Genomic DNA, 24093 nt, shown 5'->3' with positions numbered 1-24093 from the left:
TCCCCGACGTCGACGACGAGGACACCTAGGGCAGCCGCATAATTTAGGTTTTTTAATGTTTAATTAATATAATGGGGACCCGTGGACTCTCGCCGGATTTCATGACCGACTTTAATATTTAATTAATGTTTATTTTTATTTTTGAAAAATGTTTGAATTTTTTTCATGCGCCGTCAAAATAGATCGGGGCAGCGTTGGACGCATACGTCGAGCCAAACACAGAAACGAACGTTCGTGTCCGGCAGACCGACCCGAACGAACAAAAAACAAACAAAATCACAGTCCGTTCGGATCGACCGGTTCTAGTTGCTCTTATACGGTAAAAATGATATGCGCTCTCTCGCTCATTTTCTCCCATGTATACGTTGTACGTATCTCCGTGGAGCTGCAGTTACCAGTGTCTAGTGGTAGACCCCTCATTTAGGTTGGCTGAGAACCAGATGCCTCCGGTGTGCGAGTGGTTGGTGTTTCCTTCTCTTCCTTTTCCTTTCACATCACCGCTAATTTTACTCACTCCACCATTGCTGGGTGGAAATGTCAAAGAGAAAAGCATATACTATCGCTGAGTGGAACTACTAACCAGGAGAGAGAAGGCGAGATAGATTAGGTGGTAGTCTGACTCCGCACGCTTCTCCCCTCCCCCTCCCCCTTCTCTCGTCTCGTCCCCCTCTCCCTTCCAAATCGAAATCCCCCACCCATACTGAGCCAGTGAGCTCCACACTCCTCCCCAGCTCGCCCCGGCGTCCCGGCACCGGGTGGATCTGTCAGGGCGCGGGCGCGCGTGCGCGGCTTGAGGAGCAGAGGCGAGGACTTTCCTCTATCTTGCCGTGATTTGCTAGCCTGTTCTTGAGATTTCTCCGCTTGGATCGACCCGTGAGTTCCTTTTCCTGCCTCTCACCCCCTGTGCAGCTCTCCTCTTTCTTCTTCTCTTGCGACGGTAAGGGCGTGGACTGTGTGTGGATCTCCTTTTGGATAATTTCCTTCTTCTCGCGCTGTTCATGCTGGATCTTAGCTATTTCTCCTTTGATGCCCATGTTGGTCTTGATAATTAACCACACGGAGAAGATTCTTGGTCTGCTTCCTGCTCGCCTTTCGTAGATTTGGTGCAGATTATGCCCTTTCTTTCTAATTTTGTGCTTTGCTAGCTAGGTAGCGCTACTTTATTTTCACAGGCTGAAGGAAAAAAAAAATCCCCTTTTGGGCCAGAGAGAGGCCGAGATTATGCAGCAAAATCCTTGTGTTGATTTCCCACCACATATGTTCCCTGGTTAAACTACCCCTCCCCCCTCCCTTTCTCCATTTTTCTGTCTATTTATTTCCCCATCAACCAAGCAGTACCAGATAAGCTAACCTCATGTGCTTAGCAACTGTTCATCTCTTGTTACCTCATACTGCTTTGTGCGAATCCTTGCAGGAGCTGTGTGATCTGTGTAAGCTTCCCACTAATCCACTTCTTGATTTGCCCACCAACCCACTTGTGCTTGGGACTACTGATATTTCATGTGGTTTCGTCTTCGACTAATCTAAGAGCAACCCGTCTTCCATTCCTCCCCTTCTCTTCCCCTCTCCACTCCAATCACTCCTGCATCTCCCTTCCACATAAAATGACACGATAGATTCCCCAAGAAGAGCTCGTCTGATGGGTGGACATGAAATAACATGGGTCTTGGTTTCTGTTTGCAGGTGCCTGATGAGGTAGTTGGGGGCAGCCAAGGAAGCAAAGGTTCTTGCTTTCCACCGGGTGAACTTACTACCTCGTTACATTCACCAGATCGATGCTACCAAGTGATCATCCTTCAGGCCCCTCGTGCTCCTCCCAGTCTGTGGTCCGGGTTGTGGGTGCTGATCCAGGGACGTTCCACGCCGCCGACTTGCCGGAGTCGGCAGGCCAAGGTCCTGTGGATCTTGTCCCACCGTGCCCCACCTTCTCCATAAGGTGAGAAATAAGAGGGACCTTTCTGATTACTGGTTTAGTACCTTCTGATATGGTTTAGCAGCTCGGGGTTTATTATCTTCTTAAAATGGTTGATTTGCGTCTTTCCGTTTATCATCTTCTTAAAATGGTTGATTTGCGTCTTTCCAAAGGCACGGATTAATTATTGGGTGCAGCTTTGAGGGGTGGAATCGATGATTGGGCGTGCACTGTTGCTTTCATGGGGTTAATCTGTGTTGTTGTGGTGGGTGTCTGACTGGCTATGGGATGAGGCTGTTGGCTGTGGGTGTGGGGGGAAAGGATCCAAGAAACTGAAACATGCAAAAGGGATTCCTTGTTCCAGGAATCTAATTTGACAGCTGTTTGCAGCTAACGTTTCCTTTTATTTCTTTCTTCTTATCTTTTTTCCTACTTAGTGATGTTATGCTGTAAATAGATAGGGTGATTGTAGTTCCTTGTTGATGTTTTCCTCTCGTTTTTCTTCCTTTTGACATAGTCCAGCTGACCATTACTGAAGCCGTTTGGATACTATACGTGGCATATATGATTTACTGGAGAAGAAGTGTCAGTGCTTCTGGTTAGTAGTGTGGGGGTAAAAGCAAGAACTGGGTTAGCCTATTGGATGCGGTGTGGTGGATTCTATTAAATGTGATGGCAAATTAATGTATATGACGTATTTTGAGAGCGTAATAAGACACCCATTCTTGAATCTTGTTTGGGAAGTGTGGGTGCCGTAGAATTGCTGGTTCTTCAGCTGGTTGTTCAGGCAGGAGCAGATCCCAACGGTGGATGTGCGAAAAGCCATCCCGTGTGACGGAGCCACAGTACGGCCAGCTTGTGCAGCTGCTCCACCGGAGGAGTCTCCATTAGTATAATCACTGCGTGAGGGTTTGAACGTCAGTTCTTATGGGCATTCTTTCACCGAGAGTGCAACTATCAGACCTTGCCCCGGCCCGACAAGCTGACTCCGCCACTGGGCATCCCTAATGACAAGTAGTTTCTGCAAAAACACCTTGGAGACTACGTGCCATTTTCTGGTATGTTGCTCATTTGCATGTGCGGTGTGATGAAAGATTGCAATCTGGTCTGTCTCCTCGCATGCGGCTATGGGCAAGTGCCAATGGCGAACACGCCACAAAGGAACACAGCTGGTTTTATTTTAGAGCGAGCTGATAGCGGTAGTGGGATTCTTGTGGGATAGCCAGCGTCCATGTGAGAAATGGGTGGGGACTCTTGGACTTGCCTCTTCTGTCAGGCTCTGTATAGTCTTATCTTTTTTCTTCCGAAGTCGCAGTGTCTAAACACCCACCACCTCGTTCCAAGTGTTTCAGTGTTTACGGTATTCTAAAGAGGAAGGTGCGGCTGTGTTGTTAAAGAAAGATAAATTCCCTTGCGACCGTGACACTTTGAAATTTGTATTATAGTTCAGGTTGGCTTACTTGGTCATTAATTCATCTTAAACATAAATTCAATTTTAATCCGAATCATTTGAACAAAATTTATTGAAATTTGTTTTTCATCCAAATCATTCGAAGGACATGTTTTCAGTATTTTTTTTATGCTAATGCGTCTGTTTTATCTTCCCAGAGATTATGTTTTTGATTCGAGGAGTAAAGGCATCAAGAGAAGTTGGCCTTTCCACCCGCAGTCGCTGGAACTTTGCTTGAAGCGTGGAGTTAAAGATTTACTGCCTCCATTCGAGCCTCCAGATTTGCTCCGATCAAGGTCTTTCTATACTTGCGTAGACTCTGAGCAGCCTGCTGTGTGCCCAGAAGCAGATGCTTTTGTTGATTTGGTAAAAGCTAGAGAAGCTGGTTTGACAAATGTGAATACAACTGGTATCAACCTCCAGTCATGTCAATCAGCAGACGAGTCACTCCAAGGGAAGACTGCTACTGACCAAGGTGGAAATGTAAATGAACCAGGCCATACTAGTGAGGCTATACAAGCATATCAGGAAGATAATATTTGCAGCAAAAGAAGTTCACGGACAGAGGTTGCTCGACCCTATTGTCAAGTGAAAAGTCTTGGTTCATCACGTGAGACTTCAGAGAAGAAGGGCAAGTTGCTAGTCAAGTCAGGCTCTATGACAGATATCCGTCAGAGAAAAGATTTATCAAACAACTCTAGCTCGGTTTCGAATCCAAAGGCTTCAAATACCTGTCCTGTATGCAAAGTCTTCTCATCTCCATCGAATACCACTTTGAATGCACACATAGATCAGTGCCTTTATGCTGTTTCTAATGCCGAGCCAGTCGTAGAGACGATTATTGTGAAGCCAAAAGTGAAGCAGAGGAAGATGCAACTGATGGTGGACATTTACAAGACAGCCCTTCCATACACTCTTGATGACCTTGATCGGAGGAATGGCACTAACTGGGCTATCGAATTGCCTGTGCCAACTGTGAACAAGGAGGTTTGCACTAAGAACCGAAGCCCACGAGTGGTACCATCTGAAGCAAAAGATAGTGAAAGAGATAGTGATGTCTATGTTGATTCAAATGGCATAAAAATCAGAATTTTATCCAAGCCTAATGGTGCACCTTTGGTCTTGGGGAATGCACTTGGTTTAAAGCGAGTTCAAAAGCACCAGACTGGAAAGAGTATATTGATGAAAAAGACATCCTTGGAATCTAAATCATTTAGGAATAAAAAGTTGAAGGTACATGGAAAGAAGTGCAACCGACTAAACCATTTGAAATCACAGGTATACAATTTAGTTACTTTGATGCGTTATTTTACTGTAATTTAAGTATGTTTTGTGTTTAGCTTACATAGCCTTATTGTTAGACCTAAACCATTTTGGTTCCTTGGAGTTCACGCACATGACTCATAATTAGTTAAACCTCTTAGATTATGGTTCAGATTATGTGGATTGGCGTGCTTGCTAATTTTATTTGAGCTCTTTGATTCTGTGAGAAGTTTGAAATGTCACAGTAGTATTCAAAATGTATTCTCTGTGGGTTAATTTAGTTCATGAATCATTTTCTTTTTACAGATGCCATGTTGGTTGGTGAAATTTTTATTTATGTTACTGAATTTATCTACCAAATCACATATGATGTTAGCTTCCTCTCCAGTCTATTTTATTCAATAATATTTCCGTTCATTTTATTCCTTTGATACATGTCCAGGTTGAATTATACCCAGATGGAGATATCCATGATGAGACCTCTGAGGAGGAGCTGACCATGCATAAGCAGAAACCTACAGAAAGCAGCAATTGTGGTCGTTCGGAAACTATAAGGCAATGGGTGTGCTCCAAACGCTCGGCTATCACTAACAATTTGAGCAGAAAGTCTAATAATACATCGTCAGACCACATGAACGCAGGAACAGTGAAATTGGCTAGGAGCCGCATGATTGGTGGCTTTGATGATCCTCAAATTACGGAAAGTTATACTGAGGCATTTTCTTCACAGTCAACAGAAGAAACAGCCACCACTTTGGAAGTCAATGAAAATGATGATCAGGAAAAGGGTTCTTCAAGATTATTCAGATCAATCCCGAGATGGTCATCAGAAAATCCTTCATCCAGTAGTGCCTGCCCAAAAGTACCTAGATCAGCTGCTACTCTCGCGAAGAGAAAAATCAAGGAGATTAGAAGAAGAGAAGCTTCTAAGTCTGATAAATATGATACAGTGGGGAATTCCACCTCGACAAAAAGCTCTGAAGCTCGTCTGTCTGTTTCCATTAGAGGTCTGAGCAATGACTCAAAAAGGACAGTGTGTACTTCTAAGGTGTTAAGAAAACACAGATCTCTATCGAGGACTCGTAAGCGTGACTTTTCACCTTCTATTAATGGGCTAGTCAATGATTTTGCTCAAGAGCATGAACTTGATCACAGACATGTAAACAATACGTCCAGTGTTACTAATAATGGCACATCCGAGAAGGTTGTAAAGCATACCCAAGAAGATACCACAGATAATGATATCTCTTATGGAACTGACATGCCGGTATTGGGTCAAGGGGAACATCAGCATGATGTGACACAACAAACAACAAGTACACATATGGATTATGAAGGTGAAGAACATGCAGCTCAAATGCAATATACCTCGGTCTCCAGAAATACTCATGAGGACTGTTGCAGTGCAATAAGTAGTGGTTCATTGAGTCTTGAAAATAGCAAAACTGTGGCCAAAGGAAGTTCATCAATGCAGGATCAATGCTCCACTAAGCAATCAACACATCATACTCACGTGTCAAACATTGTTACCAATAATGAGATGGAGGAATCTCAAGTAGATCTAGCTTCAACTAAGCAATCAACTCCTCGGGATAACTCGTCAATAACGTCAAACAGAGAAGACTCCAACCAAAATCATGTTTTTTTGGCATTTGGCAGGGACTCGTCAGACTCTCCTATTTCGGTTGCCTCAACTATGTCTTCTCCAGTTGCTTTGAATGATTCAAGAATTGAGGAGTCAGAACCAGGCCCATCGACCGTAAATGTTAGGACAGTTGAAAAGAGCATGTCTGGAAGCTCAAATCAAGAGACGAAGTCGATGCCTCCGGCAAGAGAAGGTGAACAGTTGGCTAAGGAGAAGTTGTATTGCTGCTCTTGTCGTGAGAGCATCTCCAGGGAGCCTCACTTAGACCATGAAAGTTCAACAGCCAGATCAGACACTTTTGCTAGAAAACAAGTTCCACAATTGCACATGGGTTTACGGACATCATCATCTTTCAGCACATACCAAAGAACAGACACAAATTCAAACCCTTACTTAAATTCACATGGTGAGCCATTAACTGGCAAAGTTTTAACTGAATCTTCGATGAGCTCCCCGTCTTATGCGACAGATTGTATCAGACCATCATTGCAAACTCAGCTTCCATCGCCGCCAAGTCCTATGTTGAGACTGATGGGCAAGAACTTGATGGTGATGAACAGCCAGGAGAGTGGGCGTCCCCAAGCTCCAAAGCCAGACTACATGCTGAGAGGGAATTACATGCCACCTGCTAGTTTCGTGCCTCCAGGCTACCAACATAGTCATTCTGCATTTATCGACAGAACTCAATCAGTAAGGAGTCACCAGATTCCTCTTCCAAGTGTTCAAGCTGGCAACTTTGTTGGGCCTCCAATGCATGGTGGTTTCATGGTGCAATCTAATCATCATTCTCTGCAGAAACCATACAGAAACCCTGCTCCAGTCATGCATCACCCTACCTACATGATGAAAGAGGTTATCATGATTAATGATGATCCTCCTGAATGCAGAAGTGAGCCACAAGTCAGTATGCATCCTCCCACTGGAACCTATCAAGCATCAATCTCTGCCCCAAGCAATTTTGGGCTCAGGCCATTTTACTGCCATCCACCGCCGATGCAAATTTTGCCAAGGGAGAATTTTGCTGGATCCATGCCTGCTTTCCCCATGGTTGGTGCTCAAAGGCAGCAAGTCAGATATAGCCAATCCTTACATCTCACCCCGTCTCGTGTCCAGCCTCCACAAGGTTACATAAACCCGCATGTTTACTATTCGCAGGATTTACGGTGACTACTCAGTAACCCAAATGACCAAGAGAACTTGAAAATGAGATTTGTGATGGGTCTAAAATACTGGGATCAGTGATGAACCTGGCTTAAGATGTCTGACTCTCAACAGGATTTTTTTTCCACATAGATTTGCTTTCTTTAGTTGTCTTCTCAGGTACACACATATTTGCCTTCAAAGTGTTTTAATTACATTCTGCAAAGTTGCAGCACATTATAGAATGGTATTTTTCCAATAGTGATCAAGCATACATTTCACTATTTATCAAATAAGCCAATAATATTACAATTACTGGCAAGTTTTTCTCTTCTTTCTTTTTGGCCTTACCTTCCAGTCTGCTCCGTGCAAATGCAGTATATGTTGCCAGGATAGCATAATGAACTAATGCGCTTACGCAGAGAATAACAAAGCAATTTGCACAACTGTATTATCCAGTTTATGGGTTAATTCGGAGTAGCTCCTGATGTCCTCTCTGAGGCCAAATCAGACGTGTGAAGGGTGGTGTGTCCCCAGATCTTGCTCTCTGGATGTCTTATATCTGATATTTATTAAGATAAACAATAGTTGGTTCAAAGGAGAGATAACTTTACACAAAATGATTCATAAAAAGGCAAAATTAGACCAAAAATCTTACCGGTCGTCTTCTTTGTTCGATGTACCAGGGCATCAAACTTGCAGCGAAGAATGGCCGTGACAATGAAACACCCCCTTTTTATGTGTTTGCTGAATCTTTTATGTATGTACGATACAGTTGATAGAGGCGTTTGTCAGATCCTTCCATGTAGTGTGTAGGAGATGGTTTTTGGAGCATCTCCAACGGTACTGGACAAATATGTGTGAGAAAGGCTAGGAACGTCGTACCCTCTCAGGCCGACGGCTTCGTGTTTATATAACAGGGTCGCGACTTCCCTGATAGCGTACAAGTAGTTGGGATTACAATTTTGTTAAACAAGAGATAGACTAGGATAAATATATTTAAGTTACATGGATAGAGATAAACCCCAAGAATCTCTCCTAATCTAACTTGCGGTACAAGACTAGCTCCAACTGCCATAGGATGCTGGAGGATAGGTACGTTTAACACCCTTCCTTAATCACAACTGCGTAGGTTAAGGTGACGTTTGAACTTTTCAAGATTTCTGGTAGGCAATGCCTTTGTAAACCAATCACAACTGCGTAGGTTAAGGTGACGTTTGAACTTTTCAAGATTTCTGATAGGCAATGCCTTTGTAAACCATCTGCAACCTGGTCTCTTGAGTGTATGAGTCGAATGTCCAATTGCCTGTTTGCAACTCGTTCTCTGATAAAGTGAAAATCTATCTATCTTAATATGCTTTGTTCTTGCATGGAAGACAGGGTTTGTAGACAAATAAGTAGCCCCACGATTGTGACACCATAAACAAGGGGCTTGAGTGCATTTTACACCAAGTTCTCTCAACATGGAGTGCGTCCAAATAATCTCTGTTGTAGCATTTGCTAATGCCTTATACTCAGCCTCTGTATTTGACCTTGATACAGTTGCTTGTTTCTTTGCACACCATGATATAAGGTTTGGACCATAAAATACTGCAAATCCATCAGTGGACTTTCTGTCATCTAAGCATCCTGCCCAGTCAGAGTCAGAGAAAGCACTGACAAGAGTAGATGTAGACTTAGTGAAAGTAAGACCAAGCTTCATAGTATGTTTCACATATCTCACTATACGCTTGGCAGCAATCCAATGAAGAGTAGTAGGTGCATAAAGAAACTGACATACTTTATTGACAACAAAAGAAAGATCATGCCTTGTCAATGTGAGGTATTGAAGGGCTCCTACCAGGCTTTTGTACCTGGTACTATCCTCTTGATTCAAGGGATCCCCTTCTAACAGAGATAGTTTTTATGAGCTAGACAAAGGAGTTGGTGATGGTTTACATCCTTGCAAACCAACCCTTCCAGATCAACTGCATATTTTTCCCGAGATAAATGAAGGCCATCTCCAAACTCCTTTACTTCAATACCAAGAAAGAAATGCAGGTCACCCAAATCCTTGAGAGCAAATTCAGCACTTAAATCCTTTAAGAGCCCTGTCACAACCTCATCAGATGAACTTGTGACAATGATATCATCAACATAAATAAGTACAAATATGGATGCATTTGACTTATTATAGATAAATAGATATGTGTCAGATTTTGAAGGGATGAACCCAGGTACTTGCAATTTTTGGCTAAGGCGTGAGTACCACGCCTTAGGTGCCTGTTTCAATCCATAAAGTGTTTATCAAGTTTGCACACATGTTTAGGTGAGTTTTTGATGACGAACCCAGGTGGTTGTTTCATATATACTTCCTCTTTCGGAACGCCATGAAGGAACACATTCTGTACATCTAGTTGTCTCAGACTCCATCCCCTGAAAACAACAATAGATAGCATAAGACGAATAGTGGCAGCTTTTACAACTGGACTAAAGGTGTCTTCATAATCTATGCCATACCTTTGCTTGAAACCTTTTGCAACAAGTCTAGCTTTATAATGATCTATAGATCCATCAGATTTTCTTTTAATTCTGAAAACCCATTTGCAGTCAATTAGATTTTTACCTCGTGATGGAGGGACCAAGTGCCAAGTTTTGTTTTTTAAGCGCATCAGACTCTTCCTCCATAGCCTTCTTCCACTTTGCATCACCTAGGGCTTCATCAAGGGTGCTTGGTTCTCCTGAAGAGCAAGCAAGGCCAAACTTGGTTTTGTAATTGATATGTGGAATTACCCGTGATTGAAGACGTGTACGTGGCGGCGGCAGAGTGGGGATTGGCGTAGAGAATCCAGCGTCTGCAACGGGATCATCTTCTGTGGCTTCTGGTTGATGCAGAGCTAATGAAGACGTTGTAGAAGATCCCGCTCCGGCAGCAGCGGAGGATCCTGCAGCAGCAATCGCAGCAGCAACGTCTCGCTCCCCGGTCAACCGACCAGGTGAATCTGCTGCAGATTGCGTGCCAGCGCAAGACCACGCACCGTCTTTGGCGTCGCGTGTAGATGTGGGGCCCGCCTTCGGGCCAGCGGTTTGCGGCCGGACGCGTGACAGTTGCAGGTTCGTCGTCGTTGCGCCTGGAGGCCGACGCGGTTTCTGCAGTTCTACCGCGTTGTAGCGGCTCGAATCCCGGTGCAAATTAGCTGTTGTTCTGCTGCAACAAAGATCCCGAGGGGGATATGCTCCCTTGAGGCTGACACATAAAATGTTGCTTGTTTTGTGCGTTTTCTGCATCATTTTCCAGCGTTTCTGCTCCACCTGGAGTATCTGCATCATCATAAGACTCATGCAGGCTGTGAGGATTAGTCAACATATGATCATTACAATTATTAACCTCCCCACAATCAACTCCGGTAAGATGAGACGGTAGGAGTAAGATTTCTTGGCGAAGAAGAGCTCCGGCATTAGGGTGGAGATCACCAAAGGGGAACTTGGTCTCATCAAATATAACATCACGAGAGATATAGACTCGACCAGTGGAGACGTCGAGATACTTGACTCCTTTATGAAGAGGGCTATAGCCAATGAAGACGCATTGCTTTGACTGAGACATGAGTTTGCGGTTGTCGTATGGCCTAAGGTTGGGCCAACAGGCACAACCAAACACACGAAGAGAGGTGTAATCTGGTTTGGTGTGAAGCAGCTTTTCAGTGGGTGTTTCATTGTGGATAACACGGCTAGGTAATATATTTATGAGATGAACTGCAGTGAGAAAGGCCTCATCCCAAAATTTGAGGGGCATGGAGGCTCGGGCTAGGAGAGCTAGGCCAACTTCAACAATGTGTCTATGTGTGCGCTCAGCAGACCCATTTTGTTCATGGGCATGTGGACATGACACATGATGAGAAACTCCAAGAGTCTGAAAGAAGGAGTTCAGTTTTTCATATTCTCCTCCTCAATCAGACTGGACAACTATGATTTTTGTGTCAAATTTTCGTTCAACGAGTGCTTGGAAGTTTTTGAACACTTGAAAAACGTCGAATTGTTTCTTAAGAAGATAGATCCAAGAGTATTTGTTGTAGTCATCAATAAAGCTAACGTAGTAGGAATGTCTATCAACAGATGAGGGAGCAGGTCCCCAAACATCGGAAAACACAAGCTGCAAAGGTTTTGTAGAGATGCTGGTAGAAACTGAATAGGGCAACTGATGACTCTTAGCTTTCTAACATGAATCACAAACTGTTTCAACATTATGCTCTCCAGCATATTGGAGTTTATTCTTTCTAAGCAATCGTTCAACTAAAGAAAAAATTGCATGACCTAGCCTATCGTGCCATCGTGAAGAGGTTAGTTTGGTGGCACTGAAAACTTGTTTATTGAATCTTCTAATCTCCGGAATGAGTGGGTAAAGCCCACGGACGCATCTACGTCGATAGAGCACCTTCTTCGTTACCTGATCCTTGATCGAAAAGAAGAAAGGGTGAAACTCAAGAAAGACATGGTTATTAATGACAATGCGATGAACAAAGAGCATATTTTTGGAAGCACTAGGAACATGCAGGATTTTTCGTAGGTGAATTTTTCTATGGGGAGTTCTAATAATTGAATGACCAACATGACAAATCTCCATACCTTCTCCACTAGAAGTACGGATGTTGTCTTTGCCGCGGTACTTCTCCCGCATGGTCACCTTCTCAAGTTCGCCGGTGATGTGGTTCGTGGCTCCACTGTCCACGTATCAGTTTGTGTCTACTCCATAGGAGCCATCAGCAGCTCCGGCCATCTTCTTGTCCTGGGAGGAATCACCATCGTCGTCGAAGAGATACCAGCAATCCTTGGCCGAGTTGCCAAGTTTGCCACAGATCTGACACTTGAGAGCATCTGATCGTTTGTTGGAGGAGGAGTTTTGGCGGCCCTATTGTTGGTGGAGGAGGGCCGACCACCATTGCTGCCGGAGTCCACTGCGGTCACCACGTGAGTTGTTGTTGTAGTTCCCTTTGCCGCGGTTTGTTCCGCGGCCACGACCACCACGACCGCGCGTGGCGGCATTAGCCGATGACTTGAACCCGCCGGAGTTTGCGCCTTGGAAGAGTGCCACCCTTTGACCGAAGTTGATCATCTGAGAAAACGGTTCATCAAGGGTGACAGGTTCGACGCGTGCGTCGAGGGAGGAGACGAGAGGCTGGTACTCCATGTCGAGGCCAGCCACGATGTAGGAGATTACCTCGTCGTCATCGAGTGGCTTGCCGGCAGAAGCCAGCTCATCAGCCAGGGAGCGTATATGCGCGAAGAAGGTTGCAACAGTTTGGTTGCCCTTCTGTGCGTTCGCGAGGGAGGCACGGATGTTGTTGACCGGGACATCGACTGTGACGAAAACATGTTCGCCAGCGTGGTCTAGAGTTCGTGTGCATGGGAGATCGAAGTCACCTACACGAGAACTTCCTTGGAAAGATTATTCAAGAGGTAACCAAGTACCTGCTGATCCTCCCGGATCCAAATCAGATGAAGGGGGTTTGGGATGAACTCCTCCTTCCCGTCCTTGTCATTGGTGACGATAGACTTGACTGGCTCCTTCATAGTGCCGTCAACGTAGCCATAGAACCCTGCACCTCTGAGCTACGGTGTAATTTGTGTGTGCCAGAGGATATAGTTAGTGCGGGTGAGCCTTTCTGTGATTTGACCGGAGAGGTCGGGGTTGGAGGTGCTGGAGAAGGCCATGGTGGAAGCTTAGGCGATAGGAGATGGAAAACTAGATGTGATGGAAGAGGTGGCTCTGATTACCATGTGAGAAAGGCTAGGAACGACGTACCCTCTCAAACCGACGGCTTCGTGTTTATATATAACAGGGTCGTGACTTCCCTGATAGCGTACAAATAGTTGGGATTACAATCTTGTTAAACAAGAGATAGACTAGGGAGAAATATATTTAAGTTACATGGATAGAGATAAACCCCAACAATCTCTCCTAATCTAACTTGCGGTACAAGACTAGCTCCAACTGCCATAGGATGCTATAGGATAGGTTACATTTAACAATATGAACCCCTATATGTCCGACGTGTATGGACAGGAGCCGGTCATCCCCTCCATGTTTCCCATGCAATCACACCTTCCATTTTAAAAACCTCAAATCCATGCAAACACATTGGGGCCAACCACTCAATGATATGAATACACATAACAAAGTTTTGACATCCTATGTGCAATATTTCACAAACAATGCAGCAATTGCTAACATAATTCAAACAGATTTTTAGCATCACTACGAGTGAGAAAGTCTCATCATAGTCAACTCTTTGAACTAATCAGAAACATCTTTGCGATAAGTCGAGCTTTTCTTAATGGTGACTTTTCACCATCATCGTCTGTCTTCCTTTTAAAGATCCATCTTTACATAATAGTGCTTTGATCATCAAGTAGTTCTTTCAAAGTCTGCACTTTGTTTTCATACATGGATCCTCTCTGGGATTTCATGGCCTCCAACCATTTGTCGGAATCTGGGCCCACCATCGCTTCTCCATAGCTCGTAGGTTCATTGTTGTTCGACAACATGACCTCCAAGACAGGGTTGCCATACAACTCTATAGTAGTACGCGACCTTGTCAACCTACGAGGTTTGTAGTAACTTGATCCGAACCTCAATGATCACCATCATCAGTTTCCACTTCAATTGGTGTAGGCGCCACATGAACATCTTCCTGCACCCTGCTACACACTGGTTGAAGTGACAGTTCACTAACCTCATCAAGTTCCACCACCCTCCCACTCAATTCTTTCAAGAGCAACCTTTCCTCGAGAAAGGACCCGTTTCTTGAAACAAACACTTTGCTTCCGGATCTGAGATAGGAGATGTATCCAACTGTTTTGGATATCCTATGAAGATGCATTTATCCGCTTTGAGTTCGAGCTTATCAGACTGAAACTTTTTCACATAAGCGTCGCAACCCCAAACTTTTAAGAAACGACAGCTTAGGTTTCTCCAAACCGTGTCATCTCAACGGAAATACGCGGTGTCCTATTTAAAGTGAATGCGGTTGTCTCTAATGCATAACCCATAAATGATAGTGGTAATTCGATAAGAGACATCATTGTATGCACCATATCAAATAGGGCGCGGCTATGACGTTCGGACACACCATCACACTATGGTGTTCTAGGTGGCATGAACTACGAAATAATTTCCACATTGTCTTAACTGTGTACCAAAACTCGCAACTCAGATATTCATCTCTATGATCATATCGTAGACAGTTTATCCTCTTGTCACGATGATCTTCACTCTGAAATAGCTTTGAACTTTTCAATATTTTAGACTTGTGATTCATCAAGTAAATACTCCTGTATCTACTCAAATCATCAGTGAAGTAAGAACATAACGATATCCGTTGCGTGCCTCAGTACTTATTGGATTGCACACATCAAAAAATGTATTACTCCCAACAAGTTACTTTCTTGTTCCATGTGGTATGATTTTGCATGTCTCAAGTGATTCAAAATCAAGTGAGTCCAAACGATCCATCTGCATGGAGTTTCTTCATGCGTTTATATCAACAGGTATGGTTTGCATGTCTCAAACGTTTCAAAAATGAGTGAGTACAAAGATCCATCAGCATGGAGCTTCTTCATGCATTTTACACCGTCATGACCCAAGCGGCAGTGCCACAAGTAAGTGGTACTATCATTACTATTTTGTATCTTTTGGCATCAATATTATGAACATGTGTAACACTACGATCGAGATTCAATAAAACATTGAAGGTAATTATTCAAGAAAATAGAATAACCATTATTCTCTTTAAATGAATAATTGTATTGCAATAAACACGATCCAATCATGTTCATGCTCAACGCAAACACCAAATAACAATTATTTAGGTTTTAAACACCAATCCCGATGGTTGAGGGTGCGTGCGATGTTTGATCACATCAACCTTGGAAACACTTCCAACACTTATCTTCGCCTCGCCTTTAGCTAGTCTCTGTTTATTCCGTAGCTTTTATTTCGAGTTACTAATCACTTAGCAATCGAACCGGTATCTAATACCCTCGTGCTACTAGGAGTACTAGTAAAGTACACATCAATATCATGTATATCAAATATACTTCTGTCGACTTTGCCAGCCTTCTCATCTACCAAGTATCTAGGGTAGCTCCGCCTCAGTGACCGTTCCCCTCATAACAGAAGCACTTAGTCTCGGGTTTGGGTTCAATCTTGGGTTTCTTCATTAGAGCAGCAACTGGTTTGCCATTTCATGAAGTATCCCTTCTAGCCCTTGCCCTTCTTGAAACCAGTGGTTTTACTAACCATCAACCATTGATGCTCCTTCTTGATTTCTACCTTTATAGTGTCAAACATTGTGAATTGCTCAGGGATCATCATATCTATCCTTTATAGTTCATCACGAAGCTCTAGCAGCTTGGTGGCAATGACTTTGGAGAACCATCACTATCTTATCTGGAAGATTAACTCCCACTTGATGCAAGCGATTGTTGTACTCAGACAATCTGAGCACATGCTCAACAATTAAGCTTTTCTCCTTTACTTTGTAGACGAAGAATCTTGCGGGAGGTCTCATACCTCTCAAAAAGGGCATGAGCATGAAATCTCAATTTCTTCTCTCAGAACATCTCTTATGTTCCGTGACGTTTCAAAACGTCTTCGGCGCCTTGCTTCTAAGACATTAAGTATTACGCACTGAACTATCACGTAGTCATCAAAAACGTGTATGTTAGATGTTCGCAACATCCATAGACGACGCTCGAGGTGCAGCACACCGAGTGGTGCATTAAGGACATAAGCCTTCTGCACAGCAATGAGGACAATCCTCAGTTTTACGGGCTTAGTCCGCAAAGTTGCTACTATCATCTTTCAACAAAATTTTCTCTAGGAACATATAAAAACAATAGAGCTATAGCGCAAGCTACAACATAATTCGCAAAGACCTTTTGACTATGTTCATGATAATTAGTTTAATTAATCATATTACTTAAGAACTCCCACTCAAAAAGTACATCTCTCTAGTCATTTGAGTGGTACATGATCCAAATTCACTAACTCAAGCCCGATCATCACGTGAGTTGAGAATAGTTTTAGTGGTAAGCATCTCTATGCTAATCGTATCAGCTATACGATTCATGCTCGACCTTTCGGTCTCAAGTGTTCCGAGGCCATGTCTGCACATGCTAGGTGATACGTCCATTTTGAATCATGTTTTCATGTTGATATTTATCGCTTCTTGGGCTGTTATTTCACTTTACGATACAATTCTTATGCCGTTTCTCTCTTATTTTGCAAGGTTTACATGAAGAGGGAGAATGCCGGCAGCTGGAATTCTGGCCTGAAAGTGGAGCAAAGTTGAGATACCTATTCTGCGCAACTCCAAACGCCGTAAAAATTAACGAGGATTTTTTTCCCGATTTATAAAAAATACTCGGCCGAAGAAGTGCCAGAGGGGCGCCAGGGGGTGGCCACAAGCCTGCACGGCGCGGCCACCCTCCAAGTCGCGTCATGGGGTCTTGTGGGCACCCTGCTGGCCCACTTGCTGCCCTCTTTTGCTATATGAGGGGTTTCGTCAAAGAAAAAAAAATCAAGGAGGAGTTTTTTCATGGTTTCGCCGCCCCCATGAGGCGGAACTTGAGCAGAACCAATCTAGAGCTCCGGCAGGACGATCCTGCCGGGGAAACTTCCCTCCCGGAGGGGGAAATCGTCGCCATCGTCATCACCAACATCTTCATCAGCACCATTTCATCTCCAAACCCTAGTTCATCACTTGTAACCAATCTCCATCTCGCGACTCCGATTGGTACTTGTAAGGTTGCTAGTAGTGTTGATTACTCTTTGTAGTTGATGCTAGTTGGATTGTTTGGTGGAAGAGTTTATGTTCAGATCCTTGATGCTACTCATTACCTCTCTAATCATGAATATGATTATGCTTTGTGAGTAGTTACTTTTGTTCCTGAGGACATGGGATTAGTCATGCTAATAGTAGTCATGTGAATTTGGTATTCGTTCGGTAATTTGATGTGTTGTATGCTGTTTTCCTTTAGTGGTGTTACGTGAACGTCGACTACATAACACTTCACCATTATTTGGGCCTATAGGAAGGCATTCAGAAGTAGTAAGTAGATGATGGGTTGCTAGAGTGACAGATGCTTAAACCCTAGTTTATGCGTTGCTTCGTAAGGGGCTGATTTGGATCCACTAGTTTAATGCTAGGGTTAGACTTTGTCTTAATTCTTCTTTCGTAGTTGCGGATGCTTGCGAGAGGGGTTAATCATAAGTGGGATGCTTGTCCAAGTAAGGGCAGTACCCAAGCGCTGGCCACCCACATATCAAACTATCAAAGGAACAAACGCGAATCATATGAACATGATGAAAACTAGCATGACAGAAATTCCCGTGTGTCCTCGGGAGCGTTTTTCCTCCTATAAGACTTTGTCCAGGCTTGTACCTTGCTACAAAAGGGATTGGGCCACTTTGCTACACCGTTGCTACTTTTGTTACTTGTTGCTTGCTACGAATCATCTCACCACACAATCACTTGTTACCGACAATTTCAGTGCCTGCAGATTTTACCTTGCTGAAAATCACTTGTCAGATCTTTCTGCTCCTCGTTGGGTTCAACACTCTTACTTATCGAAAGGACTACGATTGATCCCCTATACTTGTGGGTCATGAAGACTCTTTTCTGACGCCGTTGCCGGGGAGTGAAGCGCCTTTGGTAAGTGGAACTTGGTAAGGAAACATTCATATAGTGTGCTGAAATTTATTGTCACTATGGATACTAATCCTTTGAGGGGCTTATTCGGGGTATCTTCACCTCGAACGGAAGCACAGATAGTTGTTCCTCAACCTGCTACACCTACTGAAAATATTTGCTTTGAATTTCCTTCGGGTATGCTTGAGAAACTACTGGCTAATCCTTTCACAGGAGATGGAACATCACATCCAAACTTGCATCTAATCTATGTAGATGAAGTTTGTGGTTTATTTAAGCTTGCAGGTTTGCCCGAGGATGAGGTCAAGAAGAAGGTCGTTCCTTTATCTTTGAAGGATAAGGCGTTGACATGGTATAGGCTATGTGATGATACTGGATCATGGGACTACAATCGGTTGAAATTGGAATTTCATCAAAAGTTTTATCCTATGCATTTAGTGCATCGTGATCGGAATTATATTTATAATTTTTGACCTCGTGACAGAGAAAGCATCGCTCAAGCTTGGGGGAGGCTTAAATCAATGTTATATTCATGCCCCAACCATGATCTCTCAATAGAAATTATCATTCAGAACTTCTATGCTCGGCTTTCTCATGAAGATCGCACCATGCTTGACACTTCTTGTACCAGTTGTTTTATGAAGAGAGATATTGACTTCAAATGGAATTTATTTGAGAGAATTAAACACAACTCTGAAGATTGGGAGCTTGAAGAAGGTAAGGAGTCAGGTATGAATTTCACGTTTGATTTCGTTAAGTCCTTTGTTGAGACAAATACTTTTTGTGACTTTAGCGCTAAGTATGGACTTGACTCTGAGATAGTAGCTTCATTGTGTGAATCCTTTGCTGCCCATATTGATCTCCCCAAAGAGAAGTAGTTTAAATATCATCCTCCTTTAGAAGTCAATGTAGCTAAACCCACTCCAGTTGAAGAGAAATCCATTGCCTATAATGATCCTGTGGTTCCCACTTCCCAGTGCTTACATTGAGAAACCACCTTTCCCTGTTAGGATAAAGGATCATTCTAAAGCTTCAACTGTGATACGTAGAGGCTACATTAGAAAACCTACACCCCTTGAGCAAATTAGAGTTGAACCTAGCATTGCTATTATCAAAGATCTTCTGTCCGACGATGTTGAGGGACATAATATTCACTTCTGTGAAGATGCTGCTAGAATTGCTAAACCTCACGCTAGAGACAAACATAGGCCAGTTGTTGGCATGCCTGTGGTTTCTGTTAAGATAGGAGATCATTGTTATCATGGTTTATGTGACGTGGGTGCTAGTGTTAGTGCAATACCTCAATCCTTATACGATGAAATTAAAGATGAAATTGCACCTGTTGAGATAGAGCCTATTGATGTCACTATTCAGCTTGCCAATAGAGATACTATCTGCCCTGTGGGAATTATTAGGGATGTTGAAGTCTTGTGTGGTAAAACGAAGTATCCTGCTGATTTCTTCGTTCTTGCTACCGCACAAGATAGCTTTTGTCCAATCATATTTGGTAGACCTTTTCTCAATAATGTCAATGCTCATATTGATTGTGAGAAGAAAACTGTCACTGTTGGCTTTGAAGGTGTGTCACATGAGTTCAATTTCTCCAAGTTTGATAGACAACCTCATGAAAAGGAGTTGCCTAGTAAGGATGAAATTATTTCCTTAGCTTCTATTGCCGTGCCTCCTACTGATCCCTTAGAGCAATACTTGCTTGATCATGAAAATGATATGCATATGGATGAAAGGGATGAGATAGATAGAGTTGTCTTAGAACAATATCCTATCCTTAAGAATAACTTGCATGTTGAACTGCTTGGGGATCCACCCCCACCAAAGGGTGATCCTGTGTTCGAGCTTAAACAGTTGCCAGATACTCTTAAGTATGCCTATCTTGATGAAAAAGAGATATATCATATCATAATTAATGCTAGCCTCTCAGAGCATGAAGAAAATAAGTTACTAAAAACTCTGAGGAAGCACCGTGCTGCTATTGGATATACTCTCGATGATCTTAAGGGCATTAGTCCTACCCTATGCCAACATAAGATTAAAACTGATCCTGATTTCAAACCAGTTGCTGATCATCAAAGGAGATTGAATCCTAAGATGAAAGAAGTAGTAAGAAAAGAAATACTAAAGCTCCCGGAAGCGGGTATTATCTATCCTGTTGCTCATAGCGATTGGGTGAGTCCGGTGCATTGCGTCCCTAAGAAGGGAGGCATTACCGTTGTCCCTAATGATAAGGATGAATCGATCCCACAGAGGATTATTACTGGCTATAGGATGGCGATCGATTTCAGGAAACTGAATAAAGCCACTAGGAAATATCATTACCCTTTGCCTTTTATCGACCAAATGCTAGAAAGGCTGTCTAAACACACACACTTCTGCTTTCTAGACGGTTATTCTGGTTTCTCCCAAATACCAGTTGCACAATCTGATCAGGAGAAAACCACTTTCACCTGCCCTTTCGGTACCTTTGCTTATAGACGTATGCCTTTTGGCTTGTGTAATGCACCTGCCACCTTTCAAAGATGTATGATGGCTATATTCTCTGACTTTTGTGAAAAGATTGTCGAGGTTTTCATGGATGACTTTTCCATTTACGGGTCTTCTTTTGATGATTGCCTCAGTAACCTTGATCGAGTCTTACAGAAATGTAAAGACACCAATCTTGTCTTGAATTGGGAGAAGTGCCACTTTATGGTTAATGAAGGCATCGTCTTAGGACATAAAATTTCTGAAAGAGGTATTGAAGTCGATAAGGCTAAGGTTGATGCAATCATGAAAATGCCATACCCCACAGATATCAAAGGTATAAAAAGTTTCCTTGGTCATGCTGGTTTCTATAGAAGGTTCATTAAAGAATTCTCTAAGATTTATAGGCCTCTTACCAATCTCTTGCAAAAGGATATTCCTTTTGTCTTTGATGATGATTGTGAGGAAGCCTTCGAAATACTTAAGAGGGCTTTGATAACTGCACCTATTGTTCAACCACCTGATTGGAACTTGCCTTTTGAGATCATGTGTGGCGCTAGTGATTATGCTGTTGGTGCTGTCCTAGGGCAAAGAGTTGACAAGAAGTTGAATGTTATTCACTACGCTAGTAAAACTCTAGACAGTGCCCAGAGAAACTATGCCACTACGGAGAAGGAATTTTTAGCAGTCGTGTTTGCATGTGAAAAGTTCAGGTCTTACATAGTTGATTCCAAAGTCACTATTCACACTAATCATGCTTCTATTAAGTACCTCATGGAGAAGAAAGACGCTAAACCTAGAATTATCAGATGGGTTCTCTTGCTACAAGAATTTGATTTGCACGTTGTTGATAGGAAGGGTGCTATTAACCCAGTAGCAGATACCTTGTCTAGGTTGGAGAACGTTCTTGATGACCCACAACCTATTGATGATAGCTTTCCCGGTGAGCAATTGAATGTCATCAATGCTTCACGTAGTGCACCGTGGTATGCTGATTATGCAAACTATATCGTTGCCAATTATATACCACCTAGTTTCATGTACCAGCAAAAGAAGAAATTCTTCTTTGACTTGAGACACTACTTTTGAGATGATCCTCACCTTTATAAGGAAGGAGTAGATGGTGGTATTAGATGTTGTGTACCTGAACATGAACATGGAAAGATCCTACAGAAGTGTCACTCCGAGGCCTACGGAGGCACCATGCGGGAGATAAAACTGCACACAAGGTATTGCAATCAGGTTTCTGTTGGCCCACTCTCTTCAAGGATGCCCGTAAGTTTGTCTTGTCTTGTGACGAATGTCAAAGAATAGGTAATATTAGCAAACGTCAGGAAATGCCTATGAACTATTCACTTGTCATTGAACCATTTGATGTCTGGGGCTTTGATCATACGGGACCTTTTCCAAAATCCAATGGGTATACTCACATCCTAGTTGCTGTTGATTACGCCACTAAGTGGGTAGAAGCTATCCCCACTAGTAGTGCTGATCACAACACCTCTATCAGGATGCTGAAAGAAGTTATCTTCCCTAGATTTGGAGTCCCTAGATATCTAATGACCGACGGTGGTTCACACTTCATTCATGGTGCTTTCCGTAAAACGCTTGCTAAGTATGATGTCAATCATAGAATTGCGTCTCCCTACCACCCTCAGTCCAGTGGTCAAGTAGAGATAAGCAACAGAGAGATTAAACTGATTCTGCAAAAGACTGTCAACAGGTCTAGAAAGAATTGGTCTAAGAAGCTCGATGATGCACCGTGGGCTTATAGAACTGCATATAAGAGTCCCATGGGCATGTCTCCGTACAAAATGGTGTATGGTAAAGCATGTCATTTACCTCTTGAGCTAGAGCATAAAGCTTACTGGGCAATCAAAGAGCTCAACTTTGATTTCAAACTTGCCGGTGAGAAGAGGTTATTTGATATTAGCTTGCTTGATGAATGGAGAACTCAGGCATATGAGAATGCCAAGTTGTTCAAAGAGAAGGTTAAGAGGTGGCATGATAAGAGGATACAAAAGTGTGAGTTCAATGTAGGTTATTATGTCTTGTTATATAAGTCTCGTTTAAGATTCTTTGCAGGCAAGCTTCTCTCTAAATGGGAAGGTCCCTATGTTGTTGAGGAAGTATATCGTTCCGGTGCTATCAAGATCAACAACACGGAAGGTAATTGTTCGAGAGTTGTAAATGGGCAGAGAATCAAGCATTATATCTCAGGTACTCCCATAAATGTTGAAAGCAATATTATCAATACCATAACTCCGGAAGAATACCTAAGGGATATTTATCAGCCTGTTTCAGACTCCGAAAACAAAGAGGTATGTGATTCGGTAAGAAACCAGAGTCCAAAACTTTTCCAGTAAGAATTTTTCCCTGTTTTGGAATATTTGAAAAAATACAAAAAATTGGAAGTAGTCCGGAAAGTGCGCGAGGAGGCGACAAGCCTGCACGGCGCGGGCCCACCCCCTGGCCGCGCCTGAGGGCATGTGGCCACCTCGTGCGCCTCCCGGACTCCGTTTTCGTGCAGGGCACTCCTTCTGGTCTGGAAAAAATCATTATATATACTCCCGTTTGGTCTGACCCCTACATCACGCAGATTTCCTCTGTTCTTGTTTCGAGCCTGTTTCTGTTACAGATCTAGATCGCTATGACCTATGCCTTGGAAGACGGAGGATCAAGCCCATATTGTAACAACTCCACCACCATCACCACCAAAGGAAGACAACTGAGCATTGGTACGGGCAATCCCCTTGGCTTGTGCCAAGCTTGGGGGAGTTGCCCCGATATCGTATCACCATCACATCTTTTGCCTTTACCTTTGTTTTAGTTTTCCTTTTTCAGTTTTCTCTTTCTCTAGTAGATTAAAAGTCTCAGTGTTTTAGTCTTGAGTTTTGCTTTGTGTCACCCCCGATGTATTCGAGCTCGTGAGCCATATAATAAAGAGTGTCTTAGTTGAATGGCTTTGCCTCTTGCCATGATCAAAAGAGTGAGAATAGAACAAAAGCATGAAAGATCATGTAATGATCTTATGGGAAGTGATGGCTTCACATATAAAAAGAATGAGGATTGAAACTTGTTGAGGGTAGGCAAACGTAGACCTTGGTCATTGTTGCAATTAATAGGAAGTGATAAGGAAGGAGAGGTTCATATATAAATATATCATCTCTGACACCATCTATGATTGTGAACACTCACTAAACTATTGCATGCCTAGAAGTAGATGTTGGACAAGGAACACAGCATAATGAATTGTGTTTGCTTGGATCCGAACAATGTTATATGATTAGAGATCCCTTTAGCATGTGACGATTGCTTCCACCTCACATTAGCCAAACCTCCCGCACTAAGTAGAGATACTACTTGTGCATCCATAAACCATCAACCCAGTTTTTCCATGTGAGTCCACCATACCTACCTATGGATTGAATAAGATCCCTCAAGTAAGTTGTCATCGGTGCAAGCAATAAAAATTGCTCTCTAATATGTATGATCTATTAGTGTGTGGAAAATA

At 43.0% G+C, this 24093-nt stretch overlaps 1 protein-coding gene and 1 non-coding gene across 2 annotated transcripts; one reads left to right on the top strand and one right to left on the bottom strand.

Moving 5' to 3' along the window:
* The first annotated feature begins 585 nt into the window (after positions 1-585).
* Positions 586-7744, top strand: LOC123426979. The gene is made up of 4 exons (XM_045110900.1): positions 586-873; positions 1684-1936; positions 3521-4640; positions 5068-7744. The coding sequence occupies exons 2-4, from the start codon at positions 1776-1778 to the stop codon at positions 7435-7437; spliced, it is 3651 nt and encodes a 1216-aa protein (XP_044966835.1). The 5' UTR covers positions 586-873; positions 1684-1775; the 3' UTR covers positions 7438-7744.
* Positions 7745-12486: 4742 nt separating this feature from the next.
* Positions 12487-12626, bottom strand: LOC123433736. The gene has a single exon (XR_006625062.1). It is a non-coding gene; the product is annotated as a small nucleolar RNA Z247 (small nucleolar RNA).
* Between the last annotated feature and the right edge of the window lie 11467 nt (positions 12627-24093).

This window comes from Hordeum vulgare, chromosome 2H, assembly GCF_904849725.1.
Source record: "Hordeum vulgare subsp. vulgare chromosome 2H, MorexV3_pseudomolecules_assembly, whole genome shotgun sequence".
Lineage (NCBI taxonomy): Eukaryota > Viridiplantae > Streptophyta > Magnoliopsida > Poales > Poaceae > Hordeum > Hordeum vulgare.
This window is presented reverse-complemented; position numbering and strand designations above follow the sequence as displayed.

Coding starts and splice junctions, on each gene's coding strand:
- LOC123426979 (XM_045110900.1), top strand. CDS start 1,776: ATGCTACCAAGTGATCATCCTTCAGGCCCCTCGTGCTCCTCCCAGTCT. Junction 1,937..3,520: donor TGCCCCACCTTCTCCATAAG/GTGAGAAATAAG, acceptor TTATCTTCCCAG/AGATTATGTTTTTGATTCGA. Junction 4,641..5,067: donor TAAACCATTTGAAATCACAG/GTATACAATTTA, acceptor ATACATGTCCAG/GTTGAATTATACCCAGATGG.